General features: G+C 53.8%; 1 protein-coding gene across 2 annotated transcripts in view; it reads right to left on the bottom strand.

Annotated features, from left to right (window-relative positions):
* The window catches only part of CRISPLD2 (cysteine rich secretory protein LCCL domain containing 2), a 68,035-nt gene that overhangs the window by 29,675 nt on the left and 23,912 nt on the right, over positions 1-14,448 (bottom strand). For both annotated transcript variants that reach the window (XM_082438435.1, XM_082438436.1), the window contains exons 4-8: positions 12,882-13,014; positions 12,315-12,430; positions 8,361-8,461; positions 2,958-3,098; positions 666-726 (exon numbers count right to left, since the gene is read on the bottom strand). In XM_082438435.1, coding sequence (XP_082294561.1) covers positions 666-726; positions 2,958-3,098; positions 8,361-8,461; positions 12,315-12,430; positions 12,882-13,014 — 552 coding nt within the window. The remainder of the gene's footprint in view (positions 1-665; positions 727-2,957; positions 3,099-8,360; positions 8,462-12,314; positions 12,431-12,881; positions 13,015-14,448) is intronic.

Below are 14,448 nucleotides of genomic sequence, written 5' to 3'. Positions count from 1 at the left end.
AAAATAAGTTAATAAAAAAAAATAATAAAAACGCAATTCAGCTTTAGATGAATGGATGCCAGAATCCATAGGAAGAAGAGTAAGGCCCCTCCACCGATTACACAGTTTCCTGCCGTGAACCTGAGGATCTATGTAGGGCCGCTGCACCTGTTGGCCACTCACTGCCAGAAGGGGCAACCCAGCAGCTACGTTGCCAAAACCAAGCTTGTTTTTCTTGGCAGATGTTTTTCAACATCTGAAATGGACGATACTAAGTGACTCCATCAGCTACATGAATTTGTTCAACGCTGGGGGACACGCAGGCCGCTCTTTGTCTGGTGGGGCCCCTGTGGCAGCAGGCCGACTTGGATTCCACAGCAGCCGTGCTGGACTCGTCCACGGTCACACCTGCCCTAACGCTGCCGCAGCCCCAGTCGTCCCCGGCACAGAGCTCTGGGCTAGCCTGTGCTAGCTCTGGGTAACCCCGTCACGCACAGAGATGGGAGGGAGCCCCCAGCCTCACAAAAACTTCAGTCAAGATCTCCCGGTCGATAGCACATTTGCTGCTGGCACATCTGGCATTTCTACAGATGTAGATCAGCTGACAGATCATGATGTGACCCATGACCGAGAGCAGGTGCTTCAGAGGGCTGTAGGCGGCGAGATGGGGATGGGCCAGGCCTTACCTGTTGCACGTGGACCCTTTACACTTGTCCTTCATCTTGGTGTCACACCCGATGACTTGGGCTAGGAGAGAAATGCAGAAATACTTGTCAAGGCAAGAAGCGGAGAGGATGAGTCTGAGTTAGAAGACCCCATCCCCCCTCTGAGGAACTCTCTGGAACATTCTGGAATCCATGTCATAACGAGAGCAGGAGCATGGCCCAGTGGCTGCAGGCTTATTAGGGTGAGGTTCAAATCCCAGATCCTCTTTCTAGTAGCACTGTCACCTTGGACACCTGACTTCCCCTCTCTGAGGTTCAAATTCTGCTTATTAATGGGGATGAGTACAGTATCCACCTCCAACGGTTGCTGTGAGCCTTAAATGAGAAAGTAAATGTAGGCTTGGAAGGGAGCCTGGCACACTAAGTGCCCCATAGCCTCACAGGGCTCTGGAGGGCAAGCCTTGTCCAGCCCGGTTGGCGGGGACCCAGCCATTCTCACCAGAGTCGTCTCCCCGCCCCCAGCCAAGATGACTTTGCCAAGCTTTCCTTTTTGGTTTATTTTATAGGGACATATTAGAATCTTGCAGTAGTGTCATAGTTTGACAAAAAGACATATTACTTTGTAATGTTACATTATTAAAGGAAAAAACAACTGAAGTGTTTGGAATTTCTGGACAGACAAGAACATCAGCGTATTTCCTGGTCAAAGAAAGCCACAGCTGACTAAACAGGCAGGAAGCCCAGGAGAAAGACATTTGAAGGCTCAGAGGAGAGAGAATGGTGGGGGCTGAGGGCAGGGCAGTTGACAAAATAGCAGAGGATTTTTGAGAAAGATGGGCATGAGCTGGGCTCCTACTCAGGGGTGAGTCCGGTTTTATGCTGTGTGAGGTTTGGAGGGAAAAGACAGACACTGGCGGGCAGAGAACCCACACTTGGTGCCGTGTCTGTAAGAAAACGCCCTGCAGAGCCTCAACCCTTCAGTAAAGGTGCCGCGTACACAGGTGAGCAGGGGAGGGGGTAATCGGAGCCAGGCAGGGGAGGGCAGAAAGAAAGGAGCGAGCCCTAGGAGGTGAAGTGTCTTGGGAGACCAGGGGGAAGAAAGTGCGACAGAGGTGAGCGTGAGAACACTAGGCATCTGGGGACTTCCGGAAGTCTCTGGGAGAAAATCCAACTTCCGGCCTTAAGGGGGGGTGTCGGAGGCAACTTGATGGTGAGCTCAAACACAGTTGACACTGGGTGGCCCCCGTTTACTGCAAATAATCCCCACAGCAACCTGACAGAGCTGCAACAGCTCTGGCAAGGAGATGTGTGAGGAGTAACAGATGAGAACGTTGACACACAGCCCAGGAGGCTTGTCCCAGCTCTAGAATCCATGGCCTTGTTCCTTAGTAATTGCTTCAGTTCTCCTTTGTCAAGAACACAATGCCAGGCTTCCCTGGTGGCGCAGTGGTTGAAATCCACCTGCCAGTGCAGGGGACACAGGTTCGAGCCCTGGTCCGGGAAGATCCCACATGCCGCGGAGCCACTAAGCCCGTGCGCCACAACTACCGAGCCTGAGCTCTAGAGCCCGTGAGCCACAACTACTGAAGCCTGTGCGCCACAACTACTGAAGCCCGCACACCTAGAGCCCGTGCTCCGCAACAAGAGAAGCCACCACAGTGAGAAGCCCGCGCACAGCAGTCAAGAGTAGCCCCCGCTCGCCACAACTAGAGAAAGCCTACGTGCGGTAACGAAGATCCAACGCAGCCAAAAAAAAGTAAATAAAATAAATTAAAAAAAAAAGAACACAATGCCTCTTGTAAAATATGGACATATGAAATGCACAGGTCCATATCTCACTGATTTAAAAAAATGCTGACAGAGGCATTACTGCTCCCACTTTACGGATGAGCACATCAAGTCTCAAAGAGTCGGGTGACTGTCCGAGTCACAGGGCTGGTGCATGATGACCACGGGAGCCGGGCTCCACGCTGCACGTTCATTCTCCCTTTGGGAGCCAGGCACTTCCAACAGGAACCCGATTTCAGCCCAAGTCCTCTTTGAAAGGACAAGAGAAGGTCTAACCTTAAAATACCTGCCAGGGGGGAAAAGGCCACCCAAGCACAGCTCCTATAATGCTTCTTTTGAAATGACTTAAAAATATCATTTTTTAGAAACGTCTTCAGGTTGTGCTTTTTGCAAGCTACACCCCACCCTGTTCCCTGCTGTTTGTCGACTTGGAGACCTCTCAACCCACCCGTTTCCCTCCTCTGCCCACCCCAAAGAAAAGTGCCCCCTCCAGAGGCGGCTGGCAGAGGGCAGAGCCCCACTCACTCATGTAGTTCACGGCGGGGGCTTTCTTGGGCTTCGTGGGTCTGATCGCCGTCGAATGGACCCAGATGTGCTTCTCTTCAGGAATGGGGGCCATTTCCACCTCGTTCATCTCGTCCGTTTCAGGTTTTTGGTCGTACGTCTCTTAATAGTGAAGAGGGAGAGAAAAGCAACACGCTGGGATTCAACCAAAATGCATTTCGGAAAAAATAAAGAAGCAATTTGGAAACTAAACTTGTTTGAGGTTTGGTTTCACAAAGGGTCATTTCAGTGGCAAAGAGAAAGTTACATTTCAGGACAGCGCTGGCCAGGTGGAATTCTCCCCGCCAAGGGGTGATGGATGGCCCTCTGCTCACCGTGTTTGCTTTGGACACAAGAGCGGCTGGGCTGACCAGAGGTTAGAAGGCCCTGGCGCCCACCCCTGGATCATCAGAATGGTTTCTTGTCCCGTCTCTGCCCAGGGAAGCAGCTTCAGGAAGCCACCTCATCCTCTGACCCCAAACCGTAGCTGTCTCCGCTGAGGTGCCTCCGGCCCTAGGTTCTCACTGGAGGAGGGGCCCGCCTCATTTACACGCCATCATGGCACACGAAGACCCTCGTCAATGCTCTTGGACCCCACTGCCCCTCACCACCAGCACATTCTGCTTCCTTCCCCACTCCTGCAGGTCAAGATCACTTAACCTTTCTCTGCACTGAAGTTTTGAAGCCCAATAACGTTGGAACCATCATCTAGAACGAGCCAAAGACCCAACTCTTGGTTAAAAAAACTTAGTTCTTCGGGTCCCAATATTTTCCCCACCCAAGTATTATTATTTCTCCAACCATGACCATGACCTTCATGTTTCAAAACATTCTAATTCACCGAATACAGTGCATTTACTAAGCATCAGTTTATCTTCCAGTTTTCACCATGAAAGTCAACTATTAACCACTCACTGTGATCTGTAATCAGGCCAGCTGAATACCAAACCATAAATTCCAGCCAAAGTAAAGCAAAGCTTTGCTGTTTGAGTTTGCTTGAGCACCTTTATCAAAGATGAATCGGTGCGCATCCCTGCTGGGGGACCCCCGCCCTCCAAGGATGTCTGTGGACCCGAGTTGGAAACCCCTGCCTTCCAAGCTCCTCCAATGAGAAAAGACAACAGATGTACTTGGGTAAGAACGATTTCAAGGAGCAGGAACGAAGCGCCCTCGCAGGCCTCTTTGTGTCGACAGATTAAAACTCAAGTCCCATCAAGTGTTCACCAATCCCCAGCCTTGTCCTTACTTCTTCTGAAGAGCAACAACTTTTCTCCAAAAAAGCAGACCAAGGGTTTGTGTTGATACAAGACATTCAAGAATATGAAGGGCAAGTGACACCTTCTCTGATGCTTTTCAAGGCTGGGATACTCTGCAGCTGTTTCACTGGCCGATTCATCACAGCACAACCACTACCCTGACCCATGAGGAGGATGGACAGGATTTAAGCCGGAGGAGAGCAGCAATCCTGAGTCCCAAGTTCATTATCAGAGCTCACGGACCTCCATGTACTGCTCGTGGATGGCGTACTGACCACCACCCACCTCCCCCACCAGCTGTAAGTTCCCTGAGGCCAGCAGCCAGCCTGCTTCACACCACACTACACCCAGCTCCCAAAACATAGTAGCTGCTCAACAAAATTTGCTGAGTGAAGGATGATCAAAACGCCCAACAAATTCTGTCTTTGAACTCTTTTGGGAAAGAAAAAAAAAAAAAGTCCCAGCAAAGCTTAAAGACATTCAGGAAGGGAATTCTGAAAACATCATTTGTAGCCAAACGCTATAGGTGAAATCTTTATGAAGACGCTGGGTTTGCAAACACCACTTGGGACCCAGCGGCTGTCTCTTGTCCGTCTTCCCGTCAATGTGGCTATTCAGGTTTGTCCTTCACTGAAAGCCAGAGCTGTCTCTGGAATAAGCTGCGTTTTCTTCCACTGGCCTTTAGGATTTTTATACCTCATAATCGTGGCTTTATTTAGCCAAATATAGTTGGGTAAAGCAGTCGAAAGCATTTGAGGGCTCACTATTTAAGAAAATGGGTAGACGGTCCTCGCCCTCAGACACACACATGAAAAGTGGAATGCTTACCCAGAGGACGGGCTGTATTTGATCACATCCTAATTAAGATCCCCTGTGTGGACCAGCACAGGCCTGGGGAAATTCCGCGCCCAAGTTCGCTGCAAGGTTACCCTGTGCACCGTCCAGCTCCGGACCAGGGGTCCCAAGGCACACAGCATTGCTACATCATTCTGCAGACTCCTGCCTGGTTCCATAAGTGGGGACGAAGCTCATAACTAATGTCAAGCTCTCACGTCATCCTCTCGTTGCCCTGGGAGGCATGAGCAGCCCCATTTTACAGACGGGAAAACTGAGGCTCAGGGAGGCTATGTCACCTGCCCAAGCTCACACAGCTGAGAGTCGAACCATCTTTCCCCAAAGTCCACGCCCTTCATCACCACACAGGGAAAGGCTGGAGGGATGGAATCTTCTCTTACGGTCTATCCTTACCCCTGTTCCATCTCCATTATAGGTCAAGGCCTTGCCAGGCACCTCAATAAACGCTTACTAAGTAGCTTATGCAGATAAGCTGCTTTAGAAGAGACTTTCTGCATGGTTAGCTAAGAAAATCGGGATGCCCGCCAAGTGAAGTTGGGCATTTTCCACCAAAAATAAACAAGTCCAGGAGGCTTCATTGGGTGGGTTAACCAGCATCTAGGCTATCTTTGTGTGCATTTGTTCTTTGAAAAGGACCCTCTGTGGATATCGGGGGTATATTTATTCAGACAACATGCAGAACACACCTGCTACGTGGCCCTGGAGGCCCGGGAGTGAACCAGCAGTTGTAACTACAGGTGAATCAAGTTCAAGGAGAGTCTGGGTGCAGTAAGAGCACGGAGGCAGGTGGGCTGCCTGTCTGCGGACTCAGGGAAGTCTTCCTGGAGGAGGTGTGACACCAGAGCTGTGTTTCCCGAGAAGAGAAGGGGTCTGCCAGGATCCTGAGATGGATGGGGTCCCCAGGCTGGGAGAGGGCCCCCAGTACCTCCCATGTGAGGAAGAACCCCATGCCAGGTGATAAGCGCAGTCATACCTCCCCACTCCCACCTCTCCAAGGAAGTAATGAGCTGTGTTCATAAAGCGCTGACTATGTGCAGGCTGCTGTCCTAGCAACTCACATCCTCCTTGTTGCATCCTCCCAGCAAATCATCGGCGGGAGAACGATGTCATCACTCTTACAGATGGGGAAACCGAGGCTCAAAGAAGGCAAGCAGTGTGCCTGAGCACACACGTCCAGGAACGCAGAGACGCCCCGCTCTGCCTGCCCTGCACCTGACAGCCTGCCTCGTGCACACACGGAGCCCCCTCCCAATGGGAGAGCCAAGGGGGAGCCCCAGCGGGCATCCCTCCCTCACGGTCCCCAAATCAGCACTCAGGATCTGATGGGGGGATTTGCCCCTCGGGGTGACTGGACAGCAGCCACGGGACCTGCCTGAATGGGGATTTGCGGCCTGATACGCCTGGGGTGTCAGCCTGCGTTCTTCTCAGCCCTCCTACGACCCCCAGGGGCTGACACATCACCCCACTTTCACACAGGAAGACTGAGGCTCAGAGAGATGAAATGCCCTGCCCAGGTGCCCACCGCTGGAACATGCAGGGTTGATATTCCTCAGGCAGGTGTGCCGAACTCTAAAACCCATGCTTGTCCCACGAATCCAGGAATCGGAGCTGGGCTATCTGGGAATATGTCACTAAGGACAGGCGTGGGCACCTCCCTCTCGAAGACAGTGAAGAGGTGTTGCCTGAGAGGGGGCGGGAGAGCAGGAGAAACTCCATCTAACAAATGCTTACAGAGCCCCTGCTGCGTGGCAGGCACTGCCGGGACCTGCACATCCCTGTGGGCCCTTGTGCCTCACAGTCTCGTGACCGCGGTGCCTCATCTTCCAGGCCTTTGCACATGCTGTTCCGCCTGCCGGAAACACCTTTCCCTTCTCTCATTACTAGGCCGTGTCCTCTTCCGCAATAGCCGCCTGCTTGGGAAGCCTTCCCTGACCTGGCTGACGGTGGATACTCCTGCTATTACGCCCTGAGGCAACTGTTACTTCCCCTGAAAGATGCGCGTCACTCCTCGGGGCAGTGGCCCCGCTGGACCTCATGTTCCCGAGGGCAGGACCGTGACTGTTGGGTCCCCACAGTCATCCCCATCCCTATCACCCAGCAACGTCCTGGCACACAGCAGGCGCTCAATACATTCACACCAAATGCACCGACTCTCTCATCGGAGCCTGAGATACGTCACGGAAGGCTGGAGTTATCATACCCATTTTGCTGATGGGCAGAGTCATCAGCTGGTTTGAGCAAACAGCCTCCAATCATGGAGAGCCAGACCCAGAAGCCTCATGTCCAGACCTTGGGTTGAGCCCCCTGAGTTCCCCCTGGAGCCTCAGCCACCCGCATATAACTCACGACCCAGGGGACCAGCACGGACTGAACCGCCAGATCCTTGCTTCTCCCCCCCTGCAAGATCCCCACGCCCGCCCTGCAGTGGGCAGAATCAGTAGCAAACAGCGGGCCTGGGAGGGTCTGGGAGCCCCACTCTTCACCCCGGAGCCCACTGGACTGATCCTGCGCTCCCCCCCACCCCACCTCTCCTGAAAGACCCCTCTCAGCCATCACAAGACCTGCTGATGGAGCCACGGGAAAAAAAACACATCTCAACCTCAAAAACACGGTCAGCCCCTTGGCAGGCTCTGCTCCTTCTGGGACGGAGCCGGAGGAAACAGTCCCAAATGCGAGGCGCACTTGAGGCGTGAAAAATGTGCATTATTCACAGGAGGGGGAACGTGGGAACATTCTGAGCGGCCGGCAATAAGCAAGTGCTGGCATCGCCGGAAAACACGGCCTCTGAAAGCTCCGGCTTGGCCTGAGCTGTGGGGTAGGGGAAACAGAGGATTCTGACGAGTAAGGGCTGGACGAGCTGCACACGCGGCTGGGTGGCCGACGGGGGACAAGGACGGGCAGGAGGGGCTCTGACAACCCGCGGGGGCGGCCCCTGCCCGGCCTGCAGCTCTCCTGGACCATCAATCACGTGGCTGTTTTAAATTCCTTGTTTGTTGCCTGTTTTATACCAAACTCTGAGCACCAAGAGGGCAGGGACGCCTCCCACGGGAGACGCCCGCTGGGGGGATGTCCCAGGGGCGGCCATGTCCCCGGGGAGCTGGGGCTGAACCCTAAGTCCAGAGATGGGGAGGGGAGGAAGGGAGGGCCGAGGGTGAGGGCGGGAGGGACCAACTTCCCCCCCAAATTGTCCAACTTCCCCGTTTCACGTCAGCCACTCTATGACTCAGGGACTGAGGGGAACCCCGTTCCAAAGGGTTCTGAAGTCGTGTCCTACCTCGGTAACACAAGTTGTTCCTGCAGCTGCCTCCGTACCTGGGCGGGCACTCGGAGCAGGGCCGGCCAGTTCTGTAGGGGGCTTCTCCAATCCAGTTCCCCCTGAGGACAGACCAGAAACACCATCAGGGGGCCGCCACGCCAGGGCCCGGGGGGCTTCTCTCTCCTTTCTGGAGCCTCTCGGGACCCCAGACACGGTCAGGGAGGAAGGAAGGTGTGAAGGGGGAAAGGCATCTGCCCTGAGCCCCTCCTGTGTACAGAGTCTAGAGAATTCCAGAAGAATCCCAGTCGGGAGCTACGAAGCATCCTTCTCCCTGCACCTCTGTCCTGTGGCCTCACGCCTACCCGCGCTGCTCCCTCACACAGCCCTGACCGCTGCCGGCCACCCCCAGTCCCAGCCCCGGTGCCTCTGCACTGGAAGATGCTGGGACCCTCTGAAGCCGTTTCTCAAGTGAGTAAAGGTCAGCCTGTTCCAGGGAGTGCCTCGTGTTTACCACGTACCTACCTGCTCACTCCACCCTTCCAGCACCCCAGGGGGGACGTGCTGGAGTTCAATCCTTTTTCAGAAGAGGAAACTGAGGCTCAGAGAGGTTAAGGGACTTGCCCAAGGTCACACAACGAGGGAGTGCGAGGGCTGGGATTTGAACCCAGGCCGTGGGGCTCAGAGCCTCTGACCACACTCTGCTCTCGGGGCTGGGACCAAGGTCGCTCTGGGCATTACAGGTGCCATCCACCTCCCTTTGAAGTCCCCAGGGCAGGAAAACCAGAGGCCGGTCCATGGGATTTCTCCAGGGGCCAGGTTGCAGGTGGTGAGTGGAATTCCCAAGCCCTTCTCCCAGCACCTGGGCCTTTAGCAGCACAGGCCGGAGAGGTGAGTGATTGGGAGCCAGTCTCCATGATTTGTTCTAGAAACTTCCTTCATGGGTGCCCCGTCACCTGTCTGTCCACTCAGGAAAGAGGTTCGCGGCCCCGATCCTGGGCCAAGCATGGCCGAGCGGTGATGAGCAAACTCCCGGGGCTGGACCTGGCCCTGCCAGCCGGGTGACCCCAGCCAATGCCCCTCGACCCTGAGCCTCTGCCCCCTTCTCTGTAGTGGGGTAACCACGGGGGGTGGAGATGAAGGGGGCGACTGTGTGGATGCCTCAGAGTGGGGCCAGCCCCTGGTGACAGCAACATGCTCTCTGAGCATTTGCTAAACCAACATCCTCATTGGGTGACGTTTCTGACGGCTGTCCAGGGTGGCCGAGGAGGGGTCCTGAGAGTGATGGCCGGGAGACAAGAGCAGAAAACACACACTCTGCTTGCCCCCGGACGGCTCAAAATAGCGGAACGGCATCACCCAGGGCTACGTGGGCATCGGGCCTGGGGAGGGTGGGAGGGCGGCTGGGGGGTACTGTTATAATCTGCACCCACGGATGGCAAAATAACATCCCCCACCAGGCTGCAGAGCCTGCTCCGCTGGGCACCTCTGCCCCGTGTGCAGGCGGGCTAGGGACTCACGGGGGGCCTCGGGATGACCGTCCCAAATGGACCATCACCAGGCGGACCCAAGGTGCCCCAGCACCTGCCCTGTCACCGGCTGGGGCTCAGTAGGTTTCTTCAGACCATCCGGGCCTCCCAGACAGGCTCCTCCCCTGCCCCAGCCAAGTTCGCCAGCAGAGGTAGGTTCCACATTTCCTCAGCGACAAACCAAGTCTCCCACACAGCTGGAGCAGTAACTCTCCGGGTCACCGGTCGTCGATGCGGGCTGGGTGCCAGGCGTCCTGTAGACGGGCAACCTCCCCGCTCCCAGCAGCCCCAGGAAGTGCACATCCTCTCCTCACCCATGAGGCCGTCAAGGTGCAAGACCACCCCACCCCACCCCCTCCCAAAGAGACCTGAGCCCAGACACCACCCCAGGGCCCACCCTCTCAGCCACTGCCCCCTGCACGGCCGGGGGCTCGGACTCTTGAAGAAAGAGGCTGTGGACATCAATGGAAAACCACAAAGACATCTGAAAAAAACTGCCCACCGAACACACAACACCACAGACCAATCTCCCAGACACGGTGTTGAGAGGCAGACGACAGGCACAAGACGGCACATGTGTCCATTCACAGCAGGGTCCGAACCAGACAGACTGACCGATGGGGAGGGGTGTCAGAATGTCAGCCACTCTGGGGGGCATGAGGGACCCCCCCCCCCTTCCAGCCTGGGGCCCTGGAAATACTCCCTCCCTTGACCTGGGTGCTAGTTACACAGGTATACATAATGCATACATAATGCATATACATATGCATGGACTGAACGTGTGTGCCCACCCCCCAATTCGTATGATGAAACCCTAACCCCCCAACGTGGCTGCATTTGGAGATGGGGCCTCGGAGGAGGTGATTAAGGTTAAATGAGGTCACAAGGGTGGGACCCTGATCTGACAGGATTAGTGTCCTTATAAGAAGAGACACAGAGAGCTCAATTCCCCCTCCCTCTCCCTCCCCCTCCAACCCCCAGCACACACTGAGGAAACGCCACGTGGAGACACAGGGAGAACGTGGCCATCCGTGAGCCAGAAAGAGACTCCTCACTAGAAACTGACCCTGCTGGACCCTGATCTGGACTTCCAGCCTCCAGAGCTGTGAGAAATAAATGTGTATTGCTCAAGCCACCCGATCTGTGGTATTCTGTTACAGCAGCCTGAGCTGACTAATACATGTCTATATGTGTGAAAATTTATCCAGCTGTGCTCTTAGGATTAGTGTACTTTACTGTACACAAGTCATTATTTTTTCAAGAAAGCGGTAAAGACTAAATAAGGGAAGAATGGTATTTCTGGTTGGACCTTCTAGTGTATTTTTTAATATAAAGACTTAAATCAAATGATTCCTCACTCCCCACCTGCCACTCTGCAAGGAGTTCCACCATGGGGACCACCTTACTGCTCTTCCACGGGGCTCAGGTCCCTCCCATGGACGACATAACCCCCCTGCCCTCATCCCTGTGGGCTGCTTGAGACACCATTACCACAGGTGTGCCAGATGGTTTACAGAGAGTTTCTATTTTCCTCCCAACCTCAGCGATTCTCTCTTCATCCCACCTTCTCACGGCCACTCCTGATCCAACCCAGTAAATGAGGTCATTCCTGTTTCATGCAGTCATGGAGAAAACATGCCTCAAGGGCACACTGCGTGCAGGGCCCAGTGCTAGGATGGCGGCCAGCCCAGTGGCCAGTGTGCAAACCACAGGCTGTAAACTGGGTGAGCCAGTCTCTGAGAATCAGCACATACTTGTCTGATGAGCAACGGAGGTGAATGAGTAAAGGGATAAGTGACACATTGATGACATCAGGATGCTGTAAAGAGGAAGAGAGACTATGACCTAAAGGTGTGATGAGGTCCCTTCTGGGAGGGGAAATATAAAGATGCAAAAACTAGGACTAGCATGAATACCTATTTTCTAGAGTGCTATCTGCTGTGTATTTTCAGAGAAAAAGAATCCCTATGACAGACCCCACTGGTTGCCCAGCCAACTACTCCTGCTTCTGACTTATTCAAGTAGTCCCATGGGATGACTTGCAAAGCCAACAATTTCATTGGTCAAAGCCAACTGGGGCAGTCTGGTTCCCTCTTGTCCATGAGTGGTCTAGTTCTGGCCAATGACATAAGGAGAAAGTGGGCCAGGGGTGAGAAAAGCCTAAGGAGAGAGGCCTTTTCTACCATTCTCTTCCCTTCTGTTTGGGAAGATGTGATGACTGGTGCTCTACAGCCATCTTGGGACCGTGAGGAGAGGACAATACAGCAAGAAGACAGAAAGTTCTCATTGACATGCTGAGCTATTAAGCTAACCTAGATACACCAACCTCTAGATGCCTTGTTATGTGAAATAATAAAGAGATTTTACCACTGAAGCCAGTTTTAGTTGGGTCTTCCATAGCAGGCAAACACACCCCAACCCATAAAACCATGTCACTTGTTCTTACTTTGGAGAGTAATTGCAGACGAGGTAGACCGCATTCTCCCAAACATCTCCCCAGACATTCATCCTCTGGCAGGTGTTCACGGCACAGCCAATCTTGGTGGTTGTGGCCCAAACTATCTGAAAAGATGACATCCATACATCTGAGCTCAAGGGACAAATGACCAGGGTGACATAATCTGGCCTGGATCCATAAGGTGCTGGCACGAAAGGGGTGTGTGGTGAAGAGGTGAAGGACCAGATTCTTCCCCTAACCCATTAAAGATCCACACATTTGTTTAAAACAAAAGCAAACAAAAAAAAAAAGAACAAAAAAACACACAAGGAAAATTCCCCAGCAATGTAAAGCTGGCATAGAAGTTTCTAGTGCTTACTCTCAGTTTCCATATTTGTGAACTGGCCACAAACAGCCTGGCCCACCAGCTATACTTTGAGTAGCGCCGAATTAAAGGAAAAAATTAAGGCAATGATAGAGCAGAGGTTTTCTGACTGGGCAACAGTCCCACAGGGCCAGGTGAGTGACAGTGTTTGGGGGTGCCAGGCTGAGGTCACACCTGATCTTCAGCCTTACCTGCGTGTAGTGGGTGCACATGGTCCCAGAGCACCTCTCCGGACACCAGGGGTTGCACTCGTGGGGGTAGGGGTAGGTGTAGTCCTTCACCTCGTCGTACCAGGACTGCACGTGGAAGCCAGGAGAGCGATACCTGCAGGGGCAGATCAGCTTGTTATGTGCCGGCCACCAAGCACCCAACGACGGAGACCCCCGCTGGCAGCACCGCCACCCATGGGGCAGCTGGAGGGGGCGCTTCTTTGGGCCAACAGCCCCGTATCCCACCCAGTATCTGTTAAAAGTGCTTAAAACCCGAATTGGCCTCCTCTGGGTTCCAGGAGTGTCCCTGGGTGACCTACAAGCCACCAGTGTGTGTGGGAAACTTTTACCTGGCCCCCGGTGAGTTCTTTTTTATGTTAATAATTATGTATTAATTTTCACGTACATTTGGGGAATCCCATGTTTCACAGATATTACTGCTAAGGCAAAACTGAAAGTGCAAGTCCGTTTAAAGTCAACATAGAGAAAAACAGTAAGTAGATAACTGAACAGATCCTGACCAGATAACTGAACTGTGGCAGGGGAGGGTCTAGAAGTTGGGAAACAGCTGGCTATGGGGGACAGGGCAGACAGGTCCCTGTCACACACACACACACACACACACACACACACACACACACCAAAGAGCAGCCTAAAGCCTCACGTTTCTGTAACGTCATGACCAGCTTCGTTCCTTGGCTGCCAGGGAACCCAAGGACTCAGACACAAGGCAGAAAACTCACTCAAGGCACAGGAACCCGCAGGTGACAGCCCTGCAGCCAGCTGGGCAAACCCTCGTACCAAGCTCCCCTTTGGGATTTTATCACCTGAGCCCTCCCTCGTCCCCAACCCTGAGGAGCACGCCCCCAGCCACTGTTGGTGGCCGCCGCCCCCTCGCTTCAACCCTGTCTGCCAGGTTGGCACCGGGAAAGAAAATAAACCAGATTGGAACCCCTGTCGCTGTCACCAGCAAGCGTAAACAAAGTGGTTTCAATAAAGAGAACAGATGTGGTGGCGACTGGTGACTTCTGAGGGCAGTGTGGGGACCCGGGTGGTTAGAAGTCTTGTAACAATTACTGTCAGCACCCAGGGAATGGTGGCGGTCAGTGCCGTGGCTGGAGAAGCAGCCTCCCTTACTGGGGCCAGCTCGGGGAAAGAGACACACGCAGCAACAGAGCTCTAGGGCCACAGGGAACCCATCACCAGTCTGTCTATTTCCCTAGAACCTCACGGCCAGGCTGGGGTGGTTTCGGAAAGAAACAGTTGGCTGCAGAGGGGCCTTCAGAAGAGGGTCTCTTTTGTAAAGTGAGTTGGCAATATTCATCCAGAAGGGGGACAGTCTTTGTGCCCTGGGACCCATCAATCCTACTCCTCAGAGTTTTCTAATGAAATCATTCAAATGAGCCAAGCGGGAAAAGAAAAAAAAAAAACCTAGCTACAAGAATGGAATGGCTTGGGCTTCCCTGGTGGCGCAGTGGTTAAGAACCCTCCTGCCAATGCAGGAGACACGGGTTCGATCCGTGGCCCGGGAAGATCCCACACGCTGCGG

The sequence above is a fragment of the Balaenoptera physalus genome (genome assembly GCF_965194825.1).
Source record: "Balaenoptera physalus genome assembly, chromosome: 19".
In the NCBI taxonomy this organism is placed as follows: Eukaryota; Metazoa; Chordata; class Mammalia; order Artiodactyla; family Balaenopteridae; genus Balaenoptera; species Balaenoptera physalus.
The sequence above is the reverse complement of the archived record's forward strand: the minus strand, read 5'-3'. Positions and strand labels throughout refer to the sequence as shown.